The 24,978-nt window shown below is 45.1% G+C and overlaps 1 protein-coding gene across 5 annotated transcripts in view; it reads right to left on the bottom strand.

Annotated features, from left to right (window-relative positions):
- The window catches only part of CRHR2 (corticotropin releasing hormone receptor 2), a 218,456-nt gene extending 193,880 nt beyond the window's left edge, over nucleotides 1-24,576 (bottom strand). For 2 of the 5 annotated variants that reach the window (XM_061586323.1, XM_061586328.1), the window contains exons 1-2: nucleotides 24,061-24,150; nucleotides 20,704-20,843 (exon numbers count right to left, since the gene is read on the bottom strand). In XM_061586323.1, coding sequence (XP_061442307.1) covers nucleotides 20,704-20,784 — 81 coding nt within the window. In that variant the 5' untranslated portion in view covers nucleotides 20,785-20,843; nucleotides 24,061-24,150. Of the gene's footprint in view, nucleotides 1-15,388; nucleotides 15,435-20,703; nucleotides 20,844-24,060 lie in introns of all 5 variants that reach the window. The other 3 variants (XM_061586325.1, XM_061586330.1, XM_061586324.1) reach the window with 3 other exon arrangements.
- Between the last annotated feature and the right edge of the window lie 402 nt (nucleotides 24,577-24,978).

Below are 24,978 nucleotides of genomic sequence, written 5' to 3' on the forward strand. Positions count from 1 at the left end.
TTTGTTAACGCGACGTATAAATCCTGGAACAGGAATAATACTCTGCCGTTGTTTTAAGGGGGGGGGAATGTGATGTTCCTATATTAATGTATATATGGTAAGTGTTGTTGTTTAGAAGATACATGGTAAGTGGAGTGAAAGAGGAGGGGGAGTGAATGGGCAGTAGAATGCTAGATGATTGGCTGAGTGTTTAAAATGGCTGAACGTATAAAAGGAAGAGTGAGAGTGGAATCTGGGGGGGGAGAAGAGAAAGAGTGGATTGTTTGGTGGGTTTGAGAGAGTGGTTTGCCAGGAGAGAGTGGAGAAGGAGGGGGGTGGAGTTCGGATTAGTATTGAGTAAAACCATATGCTTATGTGCCTTAAGAAGAAATCTTGTTAATCTTGTTAGCTTTGTTATCTGTAATAAATACTTAATTTGGTTTACCAAAGGCCTGATCCTTGGCTGGGGTTTCACAGACCAGAAGGGAGGGTAAGGTAATGACCAAGGCTGAAGGGGAACTGTATCAAATGGTGGCAGCGGTGAAGAGAATAACAATACCAGTATTCAGAGTCTCTGGGAATACTAGTATTAGGACGTGACTGGTGGTTGCCTAGCAGGGGGATCTGTTGAGATCTGTGCTAGAGCGGGGAGAGAAACAATAAAAAAGGACAGTCCGGACTGGTGGAGTCCCTGGTGGTGCCTAGTGACAGGCAGTAGCCACGAGCAGGTAGGAACCTGACAGGGAGAGCCAGGAAAGGCTGTCACAGTGCACAACCATGATGTTTGCCTGTTTTTTGTGGCCTCCTCCTGGGCAGTGAGTGTTGCCACACTTCCTCCCAAAAGGTTACATGGTTTGAAGCGAAGAGGCTGCTTTATGTCAAGTCAGAGTTTCCTGGGAAGAGGGACTGACTGTGAAACCACTCCGGGAATTGTAGCTCTGTGAGAGGAATGGGGGAGTCTCCTAACTCTCAGCATCCTTAACAAATGACAGTTCTCAAGATTCCTTGGGGAAAGCCCTGACTTTGAAGTAGCATGATACTGCTTGTATGGGGTTGGCGATCACTCATGGCTGAGTAAGACTGTCTTTCAAAATAATTTGGTTGGAAGACGCCTGTGTGTGAATTTGTTTTATGTGGGGAGATCGGCGCACAACGATCAACACACAATCTTGACAGAAAAAGACTTTGATCCAATGGCATTGGGACCACGACGATTGGAAGTCTTTTATCTGCTGCAGCCTTCATCCGCCTTCACAGCTGTTGTAACGTACACTTGTATAGTGCAGATGGGGCCAACATTGCTAACATTTGTAGAACCTGATATGTGAGGCAAAATATACAGGAACTATTCTCATTTTTTTGGTGCAATTAGTCTTTCAGTGTTTTACTTTGCTGTCCTACTGAAAAATGTCCTGTAGGCATTCATGGTCCAACCAGGGGTGTAGGAGTCTGGAGACTCGGGGCTCTTAGACCCCTTGCTGTTTTAGGAGGAGGGTCCCAGCCTAGTTTCTATACCTCTAATGTCCTACAAGCCAATCAACATGAAAGGAGAGTGTGTTAGCCATTGAGAAGTCTTTTAACATGCTTCCTTGTCCTTTTTTGATGATTGGAGCCATTGAGAAGACTCATCTCAGTAGCTAACACACTCCCCTTTCGTTCTGATTGGCTCCCAGGGATGTCTGTTGTTGTAGGAGAAGGATTGCATGGGAAGGACTGAGGAATGTGAAGATGATGACGTAGAGCAAGCAAGGGAGCGAGAGGGTGTGGCCACCATAAAGGGATTCTGCACTTCTGAATTTGCCACTACACCACTGGACCCACCTCTTTGCTCAACACAGGAATTTCCTATCCCAGCCTTTTCATGTTCAGGGTGGCTGAGAACTAGGGATAGAAAGATCTTTCAATTTCGGTTCTCTCAGTTTCTCATTTTTAAAAGTTTTTCACATTTCTGAAGCAATTTACTATTTTTTTTAAAAAACAAAAGCTTCATGAAAACTTTCCAGCATTTTAGTGCAAATTTGTCTGAATAAACACATTTTTGGAGGCAGTTTTGACTAATGTACATATTTTTGCAAGCAACCTCTCATCATATAATGCATTTTTGTAATTTTTGCTCAAATGTTCATTTTCAAGTATACTTTCCCCAAATACATGCATTTTTGTAACTGCATTGCAAAATTCAAAAAAGTGTGAATTTCGATGGATGGCTGTGTTTCAGTTCTCATATTGTTTGGGAAAGCATGGAACTGATAGATTCAGGTTGAAATGCAAACGGAATCAAAACTCTCATTCACCCCTATTGAGAGAACACTTAAAAACAACAAATGAAACCTGACCTCGCCATGTCACTGAGCTCCCTCTTCGCTGGGGACTCTGGCATTTGGAGTTCTGTGGCGGCAACAGGGGTCTCCCAACAACTCTCAGCATCCTTAACAAACTACAGTTCCCAGGATCCTTTGGGGGAAACCATGCTACGTCCTGCTGCTCTTGTGTGTAATAATGGATCAAAACAGCCACCTGCATTCTTGGATTCTCGTTCGGGGCACAGCTATGAACTTTCCTAGGGTATGAGGCTGTCACAATGAGCTTCTATGCTTCAGAATCTACCACTACACCACTGATTCTCACATTAATCTGCAATTATTCTTATTTTTTAAAAATAGTAAAACAAATCTTTACATACAAATTTTATTGGCATTTAAATGTGTATTTCTTCTCAAAGCAGTCCTTAACGTGTATATTTGATTATGTTTAAAACTTCAAAAATTTGTATGCAAAATTCAAAATATAAAATCTGTCAGATAGCTCATGTCTTTTCCGCTCACACACACACGCACACACACACCGCTTGCTTCTGAAAAACTCTGGCCACTAATTCCAGGACTGGCAACCAACATTTAGAAATGGTTGCAAACCAGCCATGACACACCCTGCTTTACACGATCAATGAAACTACAAAAGACATGGATACTGTACTTCAAAATGCCTGGTTTAAATTACATCCAGCCCATGCAGCTGTTCACTTCATAAGGCTGCTGGAAAGCTCTGAGCGTGCTCAGCATTTCACAGCGAGGGCAGGAAGGAAAAGGCTGAATGTCAAGCCTGCTCGAGGGTTCAACTTCGGTTCCTGTAGAGAGCGAGGGGCCTTTTCCTACGCACGCAAAAAACGCTACCGTTCGCTCATTTTTAACCAAGCTGTAGACTAACAAACAAGGATGGCTGTGTTTAACTGTTTTTCTTTCTCAAAATCTGCAGTGAGACTTTAAAAGGAGGTAGTCCAGAAGGTCACTTCGCACCAGGAGCTGAAGATGGACTCTCCCACACTGCAAGATAATCACCACCACCACCACCTAGGGCTCCTTCATTCTTGGCAAAGTGACTGGCAGGGTCTTCTATCATTTCATACAAGCTCAAAGTTCAAGCATCAGAAACCATCTCTCTCTCTGCTTCTGCCTTTTGTAAATCCCAGATCTGAAGTGACAGCAGATCTCTCTCTCTCTCTCTCTCTCTCTCAGCTTGTTAAAGGACTGCAGGAGGGATCAGAGCGTCATACAATAATCAATTCTAAGACAGTCCCTGTCCTTAGGTTCATCATCTCTAAAGACACATGGCAGACAAGGAAAAAAGAATGGGAGGGAGGAGGAAAAAGCAAGCTCAAGCACAAGTTCTTAAAGTTACAGTTCTAAAATAATAGTAGAGTACTAAGCAAATGAGATGAAAGAACAAGGAAATATAAATCCAACCTACAAAAATAGATAGCAAAGACAAAATTGGGTTTAGGTATCCAAGTATAAAAAATACTGATACCAAAGTTAATAAAACAAATAAATAAAAATGTCCAACTTTAATCTCAAACAATTAATATGTGTGTGGGTGTGAGTGTAAAACAGTACAGGAAAATGCCAATAAATAAAATCAAATGTCTAAAAACTCAATGCTATTGACATGTATATGGAATCTATCATATTGTCAACTAATGCAGCCACCAATGTTGTGACAAACCAAATGTAGCATACAGATACTTAGATATCTGGACCAAATGCATTTCTACCCTGAATGGGTCTTCTTCAGTGGTGGGTAGGCATACAATATATGATTCAATTTTGTCACTACATACACAGTTTGCTGTTGTAACAAAGCATAACATAATGACCTATCTACTCCTGAGAATATGTTTATATCCTTTGATGGATCTGGATTTACCATGTGGTTTGCCCAATCATTCCTACTTACAGGGCCTTTTCCAAACTCTCTCACAGGTTGGCCAGCAAACAGTAAGTTCCACTACAGCTCCTGTCCTCCAAAACATCTGGAGGGCACCAGGTTGGGGAAGGCTAGAGAGTAACAGGCTAGCTGGACCAAAAATGAAGCCGTTTCCAGTGGCGCATTCCCAACACTCGACAGCAAGGCTAGGGGAACCTTTTTCAGCCCAGGGGCCGCATTCCCTTTTGGGCAAACACCAGGGGCCGCAGGAGGGTGGTGAGCAGAGGCAGAGGCAGAAGTGGACAGGAAGAATAAGTGTGAGGCTGCCTTCTGCACACACTCACACGCCCCCTGCCTTCCATCCAGGCAAGCGAGAGGCTGGTCAGAGTTCAAGCATACATCCCAGCCAGGGAAAAGCACTCAAGGAGAGTGCAAAACAGGGCCGGGGGGGTGGCCTCAGGAGAGTCCCGGGGGCCAGGGAGAGAAGCCTGGAGGGCCACATTTGGGCCCTGGCCCTGAGATTCCCTATCCCTGTCCAGCAGCATATTGAAAACCAAGGGTATTTTGATTCCTGTTAGACAAGTTCATATGTACTGTTGACACGCTCTCCTTCCTAGCCATGTTCTGAACATCTGTCACTTTGATCTTTATTTGATCTTTCACAAGATGCAAAAGCTAGTTCTGGAAATCTAGTGGAATATAGTGGAAGTTCAGCGCTCATTTCCGCGATAAATGATCCCAGAAATAATCCGTTTGCAAGCTTGGGAACCCAGAAAATCGTGGGAGTTTTGCGCTAGCTGCAGCTGCTCATGTGACAGGCATGCAAGGCATCCCCGCCCTTTCGGCATGTGTCAGTTTTTTTTTGTCTGATGGAAATTGTACCGGTATTCCAGTGTAGGCATGGGTAGCAGCTTCCTCTTCCACCTTTCCCCCCCCATCCAAACACCCCCCCAAAATGATGCCAGATGCTAAAGGGAAAGGGGTTGCATGTCAACGGGATGAGACCTTAGACCTCTTATACAGTGGGGAACTACAGTGCTCCCAGTAGGAGCCAGGGCAGGTACTGCCATGTGAAAGGAATTTTAGAAATTGAGACAGAAGCGCCACCATTTTAATTCACAAAACTGACACAATAAACCCCATGTGTGAACGCAGCCAAAGTCACTCAGTGCACTTGGCTTGGCATTTCACTGCAGGGACAGTGATTTGAGGTTCTCCTACAACCAGTGGAGACTGGTGGCTCTGATGTCGGTGGGGCAGTGAATCCACTCTGGGTTTTAGTCTGAAAGGAAGCAGAGCGCCTTGGACAGTTCCTTGAAAGTTTGGATTAAAACCCGGAGCAGATTCACTGCCCCACTGACATGGGAGCCACCCGTTTCCACTGCCTACAATGCTACGGTGTGCATTTGGTTTTAATTTATACCCCGAAGATCCTCACATCATGGCATTTGCTTCCCTTAGAATACCTGAAAGAGCACATTCTGGATGTTGACTCTGACTTGGAGCACCTGAGACTACAATGCTGTTGAAGCTAACCAGGTCTGGACCTAATTAGAGCCTGCCTGCAACCTCCATCCAAGCCACTCTGAGCTTTCTTTGAAAAAGAAAGTGGAATAGTAAGAATAATAAATGAATGCAGTCCTCCTTGGCAAGAAGAGCTGTGGTTTTCTATTCCAAAAACAGCAACCTCCATAGATCTTGATTCTAATCAAGGGGATATAGAAGCAAACCACAGGTTTTGTGTCGGAGCCATAGCTCAGTGTCACAGCATCTGCTTTGCATGCAAAAGGTCCCAGGTTCAATCCCTGGGGAAGAGGGCAGGGAATCCTGTTTGAAATCCTGGAAAGCCACTGCCAGTCAGCGTAGACAGTACTAGGCTAAGATGGAGCAATGGAACACTTTCTTATTTTCCTCAACTTCTTCTGCTTGTTGCTTAGGGGAGAGGGTCCACAGCTCTGTGGCAGAACACATCCTTTGCATGGAGAAAGCCCCAGGTCTAATTTCCAGGTAGCAAGATTTGGAAAGGTCCTCTTCTGCTGCAGGCCGTTGAGAGATGCTCTCCAGTCAAAACAGGGTTAGATAATCCTGGGCCGGATGAACCAATGGTTTGACTTGATATAAGGCAGTTTCATGTGTTCCCATCAAAGACAAGCTCTGCTGGGTCAGGCCAAAGGCCCATCTAGTCCAGCATCCTGCAAGGCCAACCAGGTGGCCATATGAGAAGCCCACAAGCAGGACCTGAGTGCAACACCACTCTCCCCACTTGTGAATCCCCAACTGGTATTCAGGGGCAAACTGGCTCCAGCAGTGGAGGGAAAACCAGCCTCTGAATACCAATTGCTGTTGCTGGGAATCACAACTGTGAGAATGCTGTTGTCCTCGGGTCCTACTTGCAGGGTTCCCATAGGTATCTGGTTGGCCAATGTGACGATGGACCACTGGCCTCATCCAGCAGGGCTCTTCTTAGGTTCTTATGGCTGATAAGGCTTTACAGTGCAATCCTAAACATTGTCTTCTTGGAAATAAGTTCTATTGAATTCAGTGGGCCTTACTCCCAGGCAAATTGGGTTAGGGTTGCAGCCGAAGACATAGTTTGCTTTCGGGCAGATGGAACTAATGGCACCAGTCTTTGAACTATGTCCTTGTGAGAGAAGTAACGACCAATATTAGTTGAGCATGCCATTAGACTCTCCAGTCTAATGTTTTCCAGTTTTACAATCATAATTCAAAGTGGAGACTATTTGTTCCTGAAATTCCAGAATAATCTGCAGCGAAAAACAGATCCCATTCCAGCTTTTGAAGTCCTTCCTCCCCACTTTATTTTACTGGTGTGAAAGTTAAATGTTGCAAAATTGACACACAATTCACTGCTAATCTCCATCTTTATTGCTTAGTGTTTGCCTTCCAAATCCACCCAAGAAACTCTTTTTGTCATTCAACCAGGATTACACTGAACTTTACAGAGGTTTCATTAGTTTTATTTACTTAGGAAAAAAATAAGGCCTATCATAGAAGAACACGCTACTGTGTTAGTAAAAAATGTGAATGTACTGCCTTCAAGTCGATTCTGACTTATGGCGACCCTGTGAATAGGGTGTTCATGAGGCTGAGAGGCAGTGACTGGCCCAAGGTCACCCAGTGCGCTTCATGGCGATGTGGGGATTCAATCCCTGGTCTCCCAGGTCATAGTCCAACACCTTAACCTAGTCCCTTTCATTTAGTGCCAAGAAATAACAGATGGGTTTGAAAGCAAATGCGCTGGGTTAAGTGCACTTAACCTTTGCTACTGCAGAGATCACAAAATGCGATTTCATGCAATTTGTTTTCACAGGGAAATATCACCATAAGGGATGACATTTCCATGCAATTGGTCCCCATTTACTTATACTTGAGGTTAAAACTGGGCCATGCAGCTCCATGCTAAGAAGAAGCAATTGTGGGATAACAGCTTTTCTCGTGGTGACATTTCTTTGAACATTTGAATATAGAAAAACAGAGTTTGGGGAGTCCTTGGGCAAAAAATCATTCCCCATCCCTAGTGAGCCTGTTGTCACCATTTGCAATCTCAAGCAGCCTTGCCATGAACACTTGGTCAATCAATTCCTATCTTATTTTCTTCTCCATCAGGGATGGTAGATAGCCGGTGACGTAAGAAAGCATTGTTTCCGTTCTACCCTGTGTTTCTCACATGCAGCAATGTTTCCATTCTGCTGCAATTCACCTTCCACCAAAAATGACATTATTCATCTTGCTGTCTGCTGCGGCCAATCTACATAACTTAATCACATACGCTAATTATGTGACTTGCATACGTTACATTGTCACATCATTCCACCCTATTCATCTCAATGCAAACACAATGCAAATGCGGTAGGGAATCAGTTAATTATGTAACATTGGTAGGCTGAAAGCCACAATACTGGAAAACGCTGATCATATTCACTGGTTTGATTTGCAGTCTGGATATGGGACAAATAATGGAACACTGGCCATTTTTGCTCGTTTCCATCAGAATTCTCTGACATCCCTAAGTCTAGAGGAAGCCTTGCAAAATATACTTTGGGGCAGATGATATCCCCACCAATAGTTGACCTTCCTTGGCTTTTTAAAAATTAACAATACTCTTCTCAAATCTGCCCAGATGTACAAGAATGCCTCCTAAATAATTTAAAGAAGGGATTTGTTGATATATATATTTTTGAGAGGTAGGCTAAATGGAGAAACCCAATAAAAATAGAGAATTTCTGAGCTTAGATTCTGTAGTGCTTTGGAAATATTAAATATTCATGCAAGCCTGCAGAAGTGTCTGGGGAATCCTCGACTGGGAAGTGCTAAACAGCTTTGCTGGGCAGCTCTGGGACTTTTGAGACATGAATTTTGCTTTGTAGGAGAGCCACCATGCAGTATTTTGCTCACAATCAATGTTTTTGTTGTTTGTTGTTGTTATGTGCCTTCAAGTCGATTATGACTTATGGTGACCCTGTGAATCAGTGACCTCCAAGAGCATCTGTCATGAACCACCCTGTTCAGATCTTGTAAGTTCAGGTCTGTGGCTTTCTTTATGGAATCAATCCATCTCTTGTTTGGCCTTCCTCTTTTTCTTCTTCCTTCTGTTTTTCCCAGCAGTATGGTCTTTTCTAGTGAATCATGTCTTCTCATGATGTGTCCAAAATATGATAGCCTCAGTTTCATCATTTTACATTCTAGTGACAGTTCTCGTTTGATTTGTTCTAACACCCAATTATTTGTCTTTTTTGCAGTCCATGGTACATGCAAAGCTCTCCTCCAACACCGCATTTCAAAGGAGCTGGTTTTTCTCTTATCCGCATTTTTCATTGTCCAACTTTCACATCCGTACATAGAGATTGGGAATACCTTGGTCTGAATGATCCTGACTTGGGTGCTCAGTGATACATCTTTGCATTTGATGACCTTTTCTAGTTCTCTCCTAGCTGCCCTCCCCAGTCCTAAGGTGCTGGCAAAATCAGGAGGCTGGTCCACCCAGTGATTTCCCACTTGATTGGGGACCTGAGGCTAATGGTCTGAGCCAAATCCAAGAGGTTTAATTTTAATGTCAGTGTTTCAGAGAGAGGCAAGCTCCAGCTAGAATTCAGGGATCCTCTTCCACATATAAAAACAGGTTTATGCGCTTAGCATATTTGTGCAGTGCCAGCCTTTTATTTTGCATGCAAGGAAATTCAAGTCACATCCTCACAATCTCTTCCCTGTGTCAGATGTCTGAGCGGAGAGTTGTGAGGCAGTTGCCACCTTGTCCTCCAGGCCTGGATGTTGTCACCACCTCTGCTCCTGGATCCAGTGTCAGCTGGTGGATCCATATCAGTGGGGTGGTGGAATCTGTTTCGGGTTTTAGTCCCAACTTTCAAGGAGCTGTCCAAAGTGCTGCTGCCAAAAGATGCTGCAATGGCCACTAGCTCAAGGTGGCTTTAAAAAAGGGGAAATAGATACATTTATGGAGAGAAGGGCTAATCGCGGTGAAATGAAACTTCCACATTCAAAGGTGGTATATCTCTGAATGATAGATGCTGAGGACACAGGAGGGCCATTTCATTCAAGTCGGAGGCCGTATGCTTCTGAATACCAGTTGCTGGAAAGCACAGGAGGGGAGAGTGCTCTTGCGCTCAGGTCCTGCTTGTGGGCTTCCTATGGGCATCTGGTTGCCCACTGTGAGAAAAGAAAGCTGCACTGGATGGGCCACTGGCCTGGTCCAGCAAGTCTTTTCTTATATTCTTAGGTCCTGTAGAAGAGCTGGTATAGCACAGTGGGGAGGAGAGCCTGGCTGGGAGTCCAGAGTCTGTGAGTTCAAATCTCCGCTCATGTCTCCTGGGTGTCAAGGGCCAGCTAAAGATCACCCCCACAATGAGTGGCTCAGGGGATACGTGCCCTACCAACTGTGCAGCCGTGGGCAAGCTGCATAGTCCCAAGGAGCCCAGTTGCCCCCCAGCTGGCAGTTGCAGACGAGGAAGGGGCTGGCTTGTGCAGCTGTGGCAAGCTAAGCAGGCCCTAGCCAGCAGGGGAGGACTAGCCTCAGAGGGAGGCAATGGGAAACCCCCTCTGAATACCGCTAACCATGAAAACCCTATTTGTAGGGTAGCCATAAGTCAGGATCGACTTGAAGGCAGTCCATTTCCATTTTAGGTCCTGTAGAGAGCATCCTGGTCATTAATAGAAGCAGGATTCTGGACCTGGCCTTTTAGTCCAAGAGTTCTTATGTTAACTTATTAATTGAAAATTAATTGATCCATTTTTAAATGTTGAATCATATGTTTTTTATGATTTGTAAATGTATTAATTGAAAAGTAATTATTCCATTTTAAGACACTGAATCATATGTTTTTATGATTTGTAAAATCCAGAGTGGTGGGTTTGTTTGGTTTTTGTTTTGCTAAAATGGCTCATATCCATTAAAACACATGCTGTTCATTAAACACCACTATCCTAAATGTGTTCTAGAAATAGGGTACCTCCAGACCATCACTATTTATTTTACTTTTGAAAATCTGCACTTTTCTCTTCACACCAAAGGGCCTCATATCTGACTTTTGCCTAGGCCTTTACTGCCTCTAGAGCCACCTCTGCTTCTAGGGCACCTTCCAGGGGCAAAAGTGGGCAGAGCTATCAATGCAAATGTTACCTTTGTACAGGTGGCAAAATCTTTTGGGCTTGTCCTGCGTCTTGTATGTCCATGCATAGCAAGGGTGGGAAACATCTGCGGCATCTTATGCTGTTTGACCCCAACTCCCATCAGCCTCAGATACCATAGCCAATGGTCAGGGATGATGGGAGTTGTAGTCCAGCAACATCTGGAGGGTCACAGTTTCCCTAGTTCTGATGTGTAGGCACCGAAGAAAAAATTATGAAAATTCATTTCCGATCAAAATGTTGAGATGTTTTGCTGCTTTTTTTAAGTTTCAAAAGAAAGCCATTTTACCCAATGCAAATTAAACCACTCAAACACACACAGCAACAATATATTTAATCAATACAAGATTCAAAGGCAGCCTTGTCTAAAATGCGACTGGGGAATCTAAGCCAACCTTTTCAGAATCACAGGCACATTTGGATTTCTGAGCAAGTGGTCTAGGCGCCACTCCCTCTGGTGACTTCTCTCCCCACTCCTCCTGATCAGCCTCCCCGCCCCAAGAGAGAGACAGAAAGAAAGTGAACACACACATATTTCACATTTCCAAGGAATCTGGGTAAGAATCTGATCCAGTAGAATTTATCTGAGCCTTGAAAAGCACATAGAGGTGAAACAGGAAGTGGGAAAGAGTGTCACTTTTCCAACTTCCTTCTTCAACAGTTTACTACGGAAAAAAAGGGAAAAGGTAACCACCCTTACCACCTCATGACCAATGGAAGGTCAGAGGCTTCATGGGCACCAGGGGAAGACCTCAAGGGCACCATGGCAATCTCTGCACTAACCAGCAACACATTTAAAAGCCTCCATTGGACAGGTTCATTCTTCTTCTGCTTAAAAGCCTCCCCTGGACAGGTGTCCATTCTTCCTCTGTTTAAAAGCCTCCATTGGACAGGTGTCCATTCTTCCTCTGTTTAAAAGCCTCCATTGGACAGGTGTTCATTCTTCCTCTGCTTAAAAGCCTCTGCTGGAGGAGAGTCCACCAGCTACTAAGGCAGTATGTTCCACGATTGAACAACTTGTACCAAGTCCTTCCAAATTTTTAGGCTAAATTCTCTCCGTTGTGATTTTAAAAAAAAAAACTTATTTATTATGATTTATATCATTACTAGGGATGTGCTAGAATTCCACCCAATTTGGGTTTGATACCCAATTTTCCATGAATTTGCTTATTCTCTATCATTGCACGATAGGATTTTTATGTATCGATTATCTGCCGCTATTTTCTAAAAACAATCCACCTCCAAAATATGGATATTAAGAAGAATAATTTCATCATATTTCCTTTCATATAGTTATATTCTCTTTCAAAATACTGATATTTCCTCTTCTCCCAGGCATTTTAGCATGTGTTTTTAAATTGTGGTTTTTTTAAGTGTTTTTAAATTGGTATATTTGTTTTTAAAGTTTTTAATTGTTGTAAACCGCCCAGAGAGCTTCGGCTATGGGGCAGTGTACAAATGTAATAAATAATAATAATAATAATATCAATTTTTTGTGAGGGAAAAATTGATTAGTAAAAGCAGCATGTAGTGGACAAAGAACAGACTCGAATCAATACCAGTCTGTTAGATTAATGGAATGCTTTTGTACTGGCACCGACCAACATATCCCATCCCTACTAATTACACAGTGAGACAACATTCATAAAATTGCCAAATATCCCAACATATTTGTTCTAGCCGTCTATGGTTTCACTAATAAATTCAAATAAAAATATTTCGTCTTATGTTTAAGATTTTCTTAAAGACGTTTTTAAGATGCTTTATTTTTAAAATGTTTTTAAGGTGTGTTGTTTTTGAGATGTTTTAAGATGTTTGTAACATTTTGTTCTTTGTTTGCCGCACTGGGCTCCTTCTGGGAGGAAAGATGGGATAGAAGTTTAATAAATAATAATAATAATATTCCAAAGCTCCACAAAGCAATTCTATCTTTCAGCAAAAACTTAATTTCCTTGTCTTCCCTCTCTGTTGTAATCCGTTCAGGTCCCACCCTTTGGAGCGACAGGAAGCAAATCCGCTCCATCATAATTGTAGCAACCCTTCAAATGTTTGAAGATGGCTATCATATCACCTCTTTGTAAACTCTTCCCCCAGCCAAACACACTCTGTGCCTTCAACCCCTGTAACTCCTGCACTCTGTGATGCCCTTCCCTTGACTGTGCATGAAACGTCATCCAGCTATTCCTTCAGACGTCTTGTAAAGACATCTTTTTGCCCAGGCATACCCTGACCCATAGGACTGGAGTTTGCTATTGCTAGATTTCTGGGTGTTTTTTTTTTTAAATATCTGTCTTTATTATAGTGTTTTACTGTTTCTAGGTGTGTATTTTTGCACAGTGCTTAAAATGGAAATGGACTGCCTTCCTGTCGATCCCAACTTATGGCAACCCTATAAATAGAGTTTTCATGGTAAGCGGTATTCAGAGGGGGTTTGCCATTGCCTCCCTCTGAGGCTAGTCCTCCCCAGCTGGCTGGGGCCTGCTCAGCTTGCCACAGCTGCACAAGCCAGCCCCTTCCTTGTCTGCAACTGCCAGCTGGGGGGCAACTGGGCTCCTTGGGACTATGCCGCTTGCCCACGGCTGCACAAGTGGCAGGGCACGTAACCCCTGAGCCACTCACTGTGGGGGTGATCTTCAGCTGGCCCTTGACACCCAGGAGACACAAGCGGGGATTTGAACTCACAGAATCTGGACTCCCAGCCAGGCTCTCCTCCCCACTGTGCTATACCAGCTGTAGCACAATGCTTAGGGTTTTGAAATATTCAGCCATTGGGACAGGCTTTAAAATAAAATAAATAATAAACAAAACTTGGCCCTCATGTGACTTGATCTCCAAGAAGATGCTTCTTGGCAGCTCACAAGCAGGACATGAAGGAAACAGCCCACTTCTCTTTGAATCACCCGCCCCCGAAGATGGTGTCAGAGGCACACTGCTACTGAACATAGAAGTTCTATCTAGGCTTGGGACGGGATTGCTTGTGGTCCTTCAGATGTTGTTGGGAGTATGACTCCCATCACCACTGAGCATGCTGGCTGGGGCTGATGGGAAATGGAGTCCAACAACATTTGGGGGAAGGCAAGATCCCCACTGATTTAGGTGTTACGGACCTGTCCTCTGCTGATCTAACTTAATTCTGCCAAAACACTTTTTAAGCCAGTGGCAGATCATTCCATAAATGCGCTTTCTTTTGTCCAATCAGTTTCACTGAGAGGGAGGGAGAAAAATATTCTCTGTCCACTTTATTCACGCCTTTCATCATTTTATACACTTCTAATATTACCCCCTTTGCAGTTGTGTGCATTCGTGCTCTCCTCCTTCATTTTATCCTCACAACAGCCCTGTGACATTGGACAGGTTGAGAGATGGTGAATGGCCCAAAGTCATCCAGTGAGCTTCATGCCTGAATGGGGATTTGCCACGATCGTAGTCTGAGATGCTACGCACTACACCAGTAAGAGTAGGCAATACTGAGCTAGATTGACCACTATCCTGACCTGATAGAAGGGAGCTTCCTGTATTCCAATGTTTTCTCAGTCTAAGGATGGGGAAGAAAATTGGTTTGGACTGCATCTGAAGACAAGCCTACCTAATTCACATTTTCGAAAACGATACGAGAACCAAAACACAACCATCCTTCAAAATTCCAAATTTTGTACTGCAGTTCTCCAGCCACATCATGTGAAGAAAAATGCATATATAAGTGAAAATAATTTTTAAAAATGCATTCCGTTAGGAAACAATCATCCAAAAATATACATATTGCTGCCCTAGGCTCCTGCTGGGAGGAAGGGCGGGATATATATCAAATAATAGATACGTACAATAAATAAATAGATAATATTTTTCTCTAAATTCCATACAAAATGTGTATATTAGGAGAAATTCACACTAAAATGCTGGTGAATTTTATGAAGATATATATATATATTTAAATTGTAAAGTGATGAGGAAATGTAAAGAATGAAACTTTAGATGGGAAAACTGAGAAACTGACAAATCCCCCCCTCCCTATCTCATTCCATCTCTTGGCCTCCGCTGTGTTCATAGTCCCATAACTCTCCTTCCTTGCCATACAGAATGGCCCACAACTGTAAGGAACAAAATTAGGAATTAATGCAATGTGGGAGCGATTGCATAGAGCAGGGGTGAAGAACCCCAGTTGTCCCAAGGGCCACATTCCCTGTACAAAGGTGAAAGTCATGTCCTGGGGACAGCGGGGGCATAGGCTGGCCCGTTATGCATTGCCAAGAAAGTGAATTTGCATCACCAAAAAAAGACGACAAAACAGTACAGCAATTTGCATAAAGTTTACATATGGTAATGTATATGCATAGGTACAAATTTAAAAATAATGACTATGATTTAAATAGAATTCCAACACATCTCACTATAGTGAGGAAGATTCCAGGCGATCTGTGTGCTTGCTCAGCTGCTAACTGATGATGGGCAACTTCAAGGACCCTCTAAGTCTCCCTTCTTAAGGTTCTTTGTCTTTAAACTCAGGGCTGTAGTCGGCCAGGGTCTTGGCAGGTCTTAGACCCCTTACCTTTTTGGATGCAGGGTCCCAGCAGGATCCCTCTGTCTCCAGCATCCTACAAGCCAATCAGTGTGAAAGGGGAGTGTGTTAGCCACTGAAAAGAGTCTTCTAACATGCTTCCTTGTCCTTTCTGGCTAATTGAAGCCAATCAGAGTGAAAGGAGGTGAGTCAGCCACTGAGAAGACTCTTCTCAGGAGCTAACACTCTCCCCTCTCATGCTTATGCAGAGCAACTGATGTCACTCTTACCTTTGCACAGCCAGGTACAGTCCAGTCAACCAAAATCAGACGTTTCTGTACCCTCCATGCACACATCCTCCATCGAGGCAAACAGGAGCCTTCATCACATCTCAAGGACACATTGCAGCCAGGCAAAAGGACTCCAGGAAGGCCTAGAGTGGGGCCAGTGAGAAGGGAAGTCTGGGGAATGAGTGTAGCCTGGGGAGAGTCCCAAGGGCCAGACAGAGGCTCCTGGAGGGCCACATTTGGCGCACACACCTGAGGCTTCCCACTCCTGGCACAGAGGGAAGATGTTCTAGGAATAAGCCAAGGAGGAATAGAAACCTAAAGGTCGCCTTCGGGTGCAGTCCTAGACACACTTACCTGGGAGTAAATCCCACTGAATTTTGGGGAAAGTATTCCTGATTAACTGTGCAAAAGGGTTGTAAGACTGCAATTTTCAGCCTCCTTACTAGCGAGGAAGCCCCATCCATCTCAGTGGGATTTACTGCTGAATAAGCACAGGGTTGTGCTCATAAAGCAGTTAAATACTTATGCTTATGCCTTCTCCCTGTAAGAGCTGCAGTTCACTAGGGGGCTAGGGAACATCAACCGAGAATTCTATGCACTCTCCAAAGTACAATTCCTGGGATTCTTGGGTGACATGAAACCATAGGGCAGTCACTTATGCATCGCAAAAAAAGGACACAAATTTGTGTGGCACGTCCATGTTAATTTAAAAGAGCAGATGCAGAAGAAGAAATAATAAGAGGGATTTAAATAAAAATGACTATACATCTCCCCATAGTTGTGGGAGTTGTGACCAGGGGGCCTCTGTGCCTAGAGTCTTCTGTCCAGGTGCCCTACTGGCAATTTCAAGGCCCCTGCATCTCTCTCTTCTTAAGGATCTTCATCTCTAAACTGGCCTAGGACCTTCAAATAGAGGATTCCTTCAAACAGAGGAGTATCCTCTGTAAAGCATGACACATGGCCACTCTAGGAAGCCACAGCTGTTAAACTGGAATAAAACCAATATAAACTTATAGCATGCACTGGCCCTCATAGGAGCATGGGAGAGTGTGTCATACTGAATCAGACCAGTTGGTCCATTGAACTCAGTATTGTCCACTCTGACTGGCAGTGGCTCTCCAGGATTCCAGACTGGGGTCTCTCCCAGCCCAACTTGGAGATGCCAGGTATTTATTTATTTACTTATTTTATTTAATTTATATACCGCCCTAAGCCCAAGGGCTCTCTGGGCGGTGTACATAATAATAAAACAATCAGAGAATATATAAATACAATAATACAATGGAATCAAACAAAAATAATCAAAATAGCAGCAAAATACATCAATAAATATTAATAGTACACATTAAAATGCCTGGGAATATAAAAAGGTTTTCACCTGGCGCCGAAAAGATTGCAGCGTCGGCGCCAGGCGCACCTCATCAGGGAAACCATTCCACAGTTCGGGGGCCACAACCGAAAAGGCCCTATTTCTAGTCACCACCCTCCGAGCTTCTCGATGGGATGGTACTCGGAGGAGGGCCTTAGATGTTGAGCGCAGTGTACGGGTAGTTTCATATTGGGAGAGGTGCTCCACCAGGTATTGCGGTCCCATGCCATGTAAGGCTTTATAGGTCAAAACCAGCACTTTGAATTTAGCCCAGAAACAAATAGGAAGCCAGTGCAGACGGGCCAGAACAGGTGTTATATGAGCGGACCTTCTGGTCCGCGTCAACAATCTGGCCGCTGCATTCTGGACTAACTGTAGTTTCCAAACTATCTTCAAGGGCAGCCCAACGTAGAGCGCATTGCAGTAGTCCAATCTAGAAGTTACCAGAGCATGAACAACTGAGGCGAGGTCGTCACTGTCCAGATAGGGACGTAGCTGGGCTACCAATCGAAGATGGTAAAAAGCATTCCGTGCCACTGAGGCTACCTGAGCCTCAAGAGACAGGGAAGAGTCGAAAAGAACTCCCAAGCTACGAACCTGTTCTTTCAAGGGGAGTGTAACCCCATCCAGAACAGGGTGAACATCCACCATCTGGGCAGAGAAGGCACTCACTAACAGCGTCTCGGTCTTGTCTGGATTAAGCTTCAGTCTGTTAGCTCCCATCCAATCCATTATCGCGGCCAGGCAACGGTTTAGTACGTTAACAGCCTCACCTGAGGAAGATGAAAAGGAGAAATAAAGTTGCGTGTCATCAGCATACTGGCGACAACGCACTCCAAAACTCCTGATGACCGCACCCAGCAGCTTCATATAGATGTTAAAAAGCATGGGGGACAGTACCGATCCCTGTGGGACTCCACAATAGAGAGTCCAGGGTGTCGAGCAGTGTTCCCCAAGCATTGATCCTGGGACCTTCCACCTGCAACTCAGATGCCCTACCACTGAGCTATGGCCCTTCCTCTATGTAACATACCGACCTGTTTTTCTTTGACGCATGTGCAGTGTTTATAAAGCATTAAAATAAGTAGCAAGTAAACCTCCAGCACAACCAAAAGTTATAAGTGTACCTTCCCCTTTTAACTCAGGGAAGCTGTGCAATTTCACCCATTCACTGGCATGCAATCAGGCCAAATGATCAAACTAGCTACCCTCCTAAAATACTCTTTTGCATGAACACATTCAAATTGCTCCCCCACAGCAGCAGAACAAATGTAAAGCCAGAATTTGAGAAGTCAAGTGTTTGCCAGAAATCCCATTAAAAAACACTTATGTCTCCATTCATTCACTCATTCATACTGAGAGGAAAACCTGGATGAAATCCGAATTTATACAAGCATCACAACCAGATATTATAGCCAAAAGGATTTAGTTGCGCTTCATCTGTACAAGATGGCTTGCAAATGTGGTGGATGGTAGTTCCATGTCAGTGGGCAGTGGAATCCACTCCAGGTTTTAGTCCGAATGATGGGAATGCTTACCAAAAAAAAAAAGTGCAGGAGATATTTTTGGCACAGCACTAGTTTTCACATGCTGGTCTGCCTCTATCACTTGCAGTTTTGACTCACATTTTTCTCAGCGAGTCTAGTGTTATCTGCTGATCACATGTCCACATACAATATTTCATTCTGCCCACTATTAATGCAAACCTATACTCAGGACAAGAGGCTACTGTAAGGACAGAATATGGACCGATTGGTTCCCAATCGGAAAGGGTGTGAGACAGGGGTGTATTTTATCACCCTATTTGTTTAATCTATACGCAGAACATATCATATGGAAAGCAGGATTGGACCAAGATGAAGGAGGTGTGAGGGAGAAATATCAATAATTTAAGATATGCAGATGATACCATACTACTAGCAGAAACCAGAAATGATTTGAAACAAATGCTGTTGAAAGTTAAAGAGGAAAGCACAAAAGCAGGACTACAGCTGAATGTCAAGAAGACTAAAGTAATGACAACAGAAGAATTATGTAACTTTAAAGCTGACAACAAGGACATTGAACTTGTCAAGGATCAATACCTCGGCACAGTCATTAACCAAAATGGAGACAATGGTCAAGAAATCAGAAGAAGGCTAGGACTGGGGAGGGCAGCTATGAGAGAACTAGAAAAGGTCCTCAAATGTAAAGATGTATCACTGAACACTAAAGTCAGGATCATTCAGACCATGGTATTCCCAATCTCTATGTATGGATGTGAAAGTTGGACAGTGAAAAAAGCGGGTAAGAGAAAAATAAACTCATTTGAAATGTGGTATTGGAGGAGAGTTTTTCGGATAACATGGACTGTGAAAAAGACAAATAATAGGGTGTTAGAACAAATTAAACTAGAACTATCACTAGAAGCTAAAATGATGAAACTGAGGTTATCCTACTTTGGACACATCATGAGAAGATACAATTCACTAGAAAAGACCATAATGCTGGGAAAAAACAGAAGGGAGTAGAAAAAGAGGAAGACCAAACAAGAGATGGACTGATTCCATAAAGGAAGCCACAGACCTGAACTTACAAGATCTGAACAGGGTGGTTCACAACAGGTGCTGTTGGAGGTTGCTGATTCATAGCGTTGCCGCAAGTCGTAATCGACTTGAAGGCACATAACAATAACAACCACTATTAATATTCAGAATCGTTAAATGGGGATGAGATGGGGAAAAAAGAAGTGGGCAGTGGTGATGTGATTAAAGAGCTATCACTGATGACCTCATCAGGGCAAGAGAAGAGGAAACATTTCCAAAGTTTACCTGATCATTTGCACCACACCTGAGGTTGCACATGTGAAATCACAGCAGGCCCATTGGGTTTTAGAGAAATGTATTTGAGGGTTATTACCAAAAATGGTATTTGCCAGCTGGTGCTAACGCCAGTTACTTTTTTTTTTTTTTTAATGCAAGACAACCCCCCCCCCCAATTATGGAATGATCTTCCTGACGAGGTGTGCCTGGCGCCAACACTGTTATTTTTTTGGCACCAGGTCAAGACTTTCCTCTTCCAGGCATTTTAGCATGTGTTTTTAAATGGCTTTTTAAAAATGTGCTTTTTAAATTTGTATATTTGTTTTTAATGTTTTAATTGTTGTAAACCGCCCCGAGAGCTTCAGCTATAAGGTGGTATATCAATGCAAATAATAATAATAATCCAAAGAAGAGAAACTGCCATGCAGCTGGAACCAGCTGGAATTAGAATTAGCAGACAGGCTTCTAGGAGAGCACAATGGGATAATGGAATACCACCAAAGGGCTTGGCACATACATATTTCCTAAACTAGGGTTATAGTCATTTGAGATCGCAGACCCGTTACTTTTTTGGGAGCAGGGTTCCAGCCAGTCCCTTTGTATGAGCCAATCAGCATGAAAAGGAAGCATGTTAGCCAGGGTGTCCTTTCACACTGACTGGAGCCAATCAGAGTGAAAGGAGGTGGGTCAGCCACTGAGAAGACTCTTCTCAGTAGCTAAGACATAGCCTCCCCTTTCATGCCAATTGGCTCCTAGAGACATCTGTTGTAGTGGAGCGTGGACTCGCGAGATGACAGGGAGAGCCAGGGAAACAAGGGGAAGTGGATCATGAAGGGACCCTGCAATTCTGAATTTGCCACTGCACTTCTGTCCAAAGCTAAGTCCCATACTTCCTGCACTGCATACCTCACTGGAGAGCATCAGGCCATGTGTGCCAGGAAAGGCAGGCACCTTGGTAATACTGATCATCCAACACTGGAAAGCCATCTGAACCAAGCACAATGGAGGGTTTCATCTTCCTAGGGCCCGGTTAGCGTTGTGATTTACTGAAACAACCAACGTGAACATGGGATTAGAAGGGTGAAACAGAAAATCCGAACTGCCAAATGAAAGTAATTTAGACATGCCTTTGGCTACAGGGGCACAGCTCACCTTGCCAGTTATGACTGAAACCTTCCAACAGTTGTATGTCAGCAATCTGAGGCATGCTTACTTCGAAGGAAGAACGCGATCCTATGGATATTGACTCTGAAGCAAGCCCCACTGTATCCTGCTGTGTTTTATCCGAGCTTATTATTTCCAGGAAAGTATGTATACTATGCAGAAGGGGTGGAGAGCTTCAGGCCTAGGGGCCAGATGCAGCCCTCCAGGCTTCGCTGTCCGGCCCTCGGGACTCTCCAAAGGCCACTCTTTGGGCCCAGGTCACACCGCACGGTCCCTGTTTTGCACGCTCCCTGAGTGTTTTTTCCTGGCTGGAACGCGTCCTTGAACTCTGATCATGCCTCTTGCCTGGATGGAGGGTAGTGTGTGTGTGTGTGTGTGTGTGTGTGTGTGTGTGTGTGTGTGTGTGTGTGTGTGTGTGTGTGTGTGTGTGTGTGTGTGTGTGTGTGTGTGTGTGTGTGTGTGTGTGTGTGTGTGTGTGTGTGTGTGTGTGTGTGTGTGTGTGTGTGTGTGTGTGTGTGTGTGTGTGTGTGTGTGTGTGTGTGTGTGTGTGTGTGTGTGTGTGTGTGTGTGTGTGTGTGTGTGTGTGTGTGTGTGTGTGTGTGTGTGTGTGTACGTACACGCACATGTGACTCTCTGACTTCGGTGTGGTTAAAATGTCGCCTATAAAGGGAAGATTCACACCCATTGCACCGTCCACTTTTGCCTCTGGCCCCACCCACTACTGGAATGCTGCCCCTGGAAGGTTGTCCATGAGAGAATGTGGCCCTCAGGCTGAAATAGGTCCTCCACTCCACTAGATAGTACCCTGTACACTGAATAGAGGACAAGGTTATCCGTGGCTACTAACCCTGATGGTTACGTTCTCCCTCCACTGTCGGAGGCAGTATGCTTCTCAACACCAGGGGCTGAAAATTGCAGGAGGGGAGAGTGCTGTTGCGCTCAGGTCCTGCTTGGGGGCTTCCTATAGACAAAGATGGCAGTTCTTAGGTATGCGATTGCAACCTAAGTGTGTGACTCGGTGGGGTGGGGTAACAGCAAGGAGAATCAGTTTCCAAAGAAACCAGATAGCTTTTCCCCCCATTGCAGCCCACCTTTGTCCAAGGGCTTCAGGCAGAAATGACAACAGTTCTACAGGTATGACGACAGTGCAGGGGCCTTCCGTAAAAGGGAACCTGCTTTAAATAAGAGAGGGACGATGACCGCAATGCTTTTCCTGTATCAGGCAAATCACCAGGGCAAAGTCTGCGGGGCTTGGCGTATGGGGCTCTGCTCCCCACTCTACCTACAACAAGAATGGAACGGAAGCTCCTGTTCCCACCAATACAGTTCTAGCAATGTGCTGCCCAAGGGTTGCATATGTGAAAAAAAAATCAAGAAAAGGAAAGAAAATGAAGAAAAATGAACAATCCCGTATAAATTTGCACACACACTCATGCTTAAGACACTCATGTCTATTAGGGGTTACCAGACAGTACGACAAAGGGAGGCATTAATTTTGAACAGAAACATTTTCTGACCTCAGGCTAATGTGAAGCCCCCCGCCCCACTTTCTAATGTTAGGAATACACAGTGGGGCTGCAGTACAGCAGCTTGTACATGCTCAGAGGCACTGTCTTCCTTTATTCCAGCGCTGGGTCCCCTGGCAATGGAAACAGGCTCTAATGCCTCATTAAAGATCCCAGACATAACTCTGATTGCACTAGGGATGAATGAACTTCATAACAGTCTGAAGCTTGGATGTGATCACCTTTCTATGGGGCGCTGGGATCACAAAGGGGGCTTGATTTGAGGTGCACCAGAACTAAACTCCAGGACCTGTTATCATCAGCAAGACTCACCCTCTTCCCCTGTATGCGAGAAAACAAACAAAACCAAAGAATAGTTCCTCTGTTCATGTGCAGTGTGCTTTCCTCCCCTTCTTTCCTCCAGGAAGGATCCCCAACTTTTGGTGGGCTTGGGAGGAAGGGGATGGAGTTGCAACTGAGTTCCCAGCTATTGTTATTATTATTATTATTTAAAGAAACTGTTAAAAGGGGGAAACAGATTTCTATGGAAGAATAAAATTAAACTAGGAGTGGTGGAGGTGGGGGGGGGGAAGAGAACATACAAAGACCCCAGCTGCTGGATAAGAGCAAAGGCCCATCTAGTCTAGCATCCTGTTCTCACAGTGATCAAGCCTACTTTACAAGGTTGTTGGGAGGATAAAACGAGGACGGGGGCACCATTTACGCCATCTTGAGCTCCTCGGAGGGGGAAAATGTAAATGTACTGTCTTCAAGTTGATTCAGACTTATGGCGACCCTATGAATATGGTTTTCATGAGGCTGAGAGGCAGTGACTGGCCCAAGGTCACCCAGTGAGCTTCATGGCTATGTGGGGATTCGAACCCTGGTCTCCCAGGTCGTAACACCTTAACCAAGCGGGATATAAATACAATATACAAATAAATGTAAATTGATACCAGTTGCTGGAAACTGCAGGAGGGGAGAGTGCTCTTTGAGCTCAGATCCTCCTTGCGGGCTTCCCCCAGGCACCTGGTTGGCCACTGTGAGAACAGGATGCTGGACCAGATGGGCCACTGGCCTGATCCAGCAGGTCTCTTCTTCTGTTCTTACGATAACCAGATGCGGATGCGATGTCCACCTGAGCGCAACGGCCCCCACTTTTAAACAAAAAACAAAACCTCGAGAGTTCCTCTGTTCATGTGCAGTGCGCTTCCCACCTTTCCTTCCTCCGGGACCAATACCTACCTCTCAGTTCCATCTAGGGCCCTGCTTGCTCCCTCCCCCTCACTCGGGAGGGGAGATCAACCCAGGTGATCTCCTTCCCAGATCACTGGCAAGAGGCGTAGCTCAGCGGGCCCAGCATCCCCTTGTCTGGCAGAAGGTCCCAGGACCAATCCCCGACGGGAGGGCTGCCTGGCAGAGACCCCTGCCTGACACTCTGGAAAGCCGCTACCAGCCCGTGTAGGCAGCACCGAGCCCAAGGGAAGAATGGCCTGACTCCGTAGAAGGGAGCCTCCAATGCTCTTAACTGCAGCCGTAAAGCGACAAAGAAACAAAAAAGCAACCAGGCAACGAGACCTCTCGGGCCACTTACCGGCAGCAAAAAGAAGGCGGTGGGGAGCGCTCGGGGGCTGCGCCGCTGGGCCCACCGCCTCCCCATGAGAACAGCCTGCAGCCGGCCGGACAGCCGCCTCGCCTCACCCGGGGTGCTTCGGCTCCTGCGCGGAGAAGCGGCGCATCGCGGGCGCCCCGCGCTGCTGCTGCTGCTGCTGCTGGCCGGTCCCAGGCAAAGTTCTCCTGCGGCAGAGGCGCGCCGCCGCCGCCGGCTGCTGCCTGCCTCTCCAACCGCTCTGCCTCGCTCAGCTCCCTCCGCCCGTTCCTGCCGCGGCGCCGCGCCCAGAGCCCAGCAAGTCCCGAGAAGGGGTAGGGGCTAAAAAGCTGCCCTTGTTTTCAATCAGAGGTGTAGGGTCCGGGGGCGGCTTAGACCCCTTACTTCTTTGCTCCAGCAGGGTCCCTATGTCTCCAGCATCCTAGGAACCAATCAGCATGAAAAGAGAGTGTGTTGGCCACTGAGAAGAGTCTTTTAATATGCTTCCTTGTCCTTTCCTGCTGTTTGGAGCCGATTGGAGTGAGAAGAGGTGAGTCAGCCACTGAGAAGACTCTTCTCAGTAGCTAACATTCTCCTCAATGCTTATTGGCTCTTAGGGATGTCTGTTGTTGTGGGAGAAGGCATTTAGAAGGATCTCATTCTCAACCCAACAGCAAAAAGAAGGGCGGGACATGGCTGTGATTAACATGAAGGGACTCTGCACTTCTGAATTTGCCACTGCACTACTGTTTGCAGTGTGTGTGTCTCCAAAAATCTCAGATCAGGAGGATGAGAGGGCCTCTGACCAGATGCAGAGTGCCTCCCGCCTGTTCCCCCCCCCCAGCAGCAGGCAAATCAGCCCATTTGCCAGGTGACAGGGTGTGAGTGGGGATGGGGCTTGTTTCAGTACCTGAGGTGTGGGAA

The sequence above is a fragment of the Rhineura floridana genome, chromosome 10 (genome assembly GCF_030035675.1).
Source record: "Rhineura floridana isolate rRhiFlo1 chromosome 10, rRhiFlo1.hap2, whole genome shotgun sequence".
Lineage (NCBI taxonomy): Eukaryota > Metazoa > Chordata > Lepidosauria > Squamata > Rhineuridae > Rhineura > Rhineura floridana.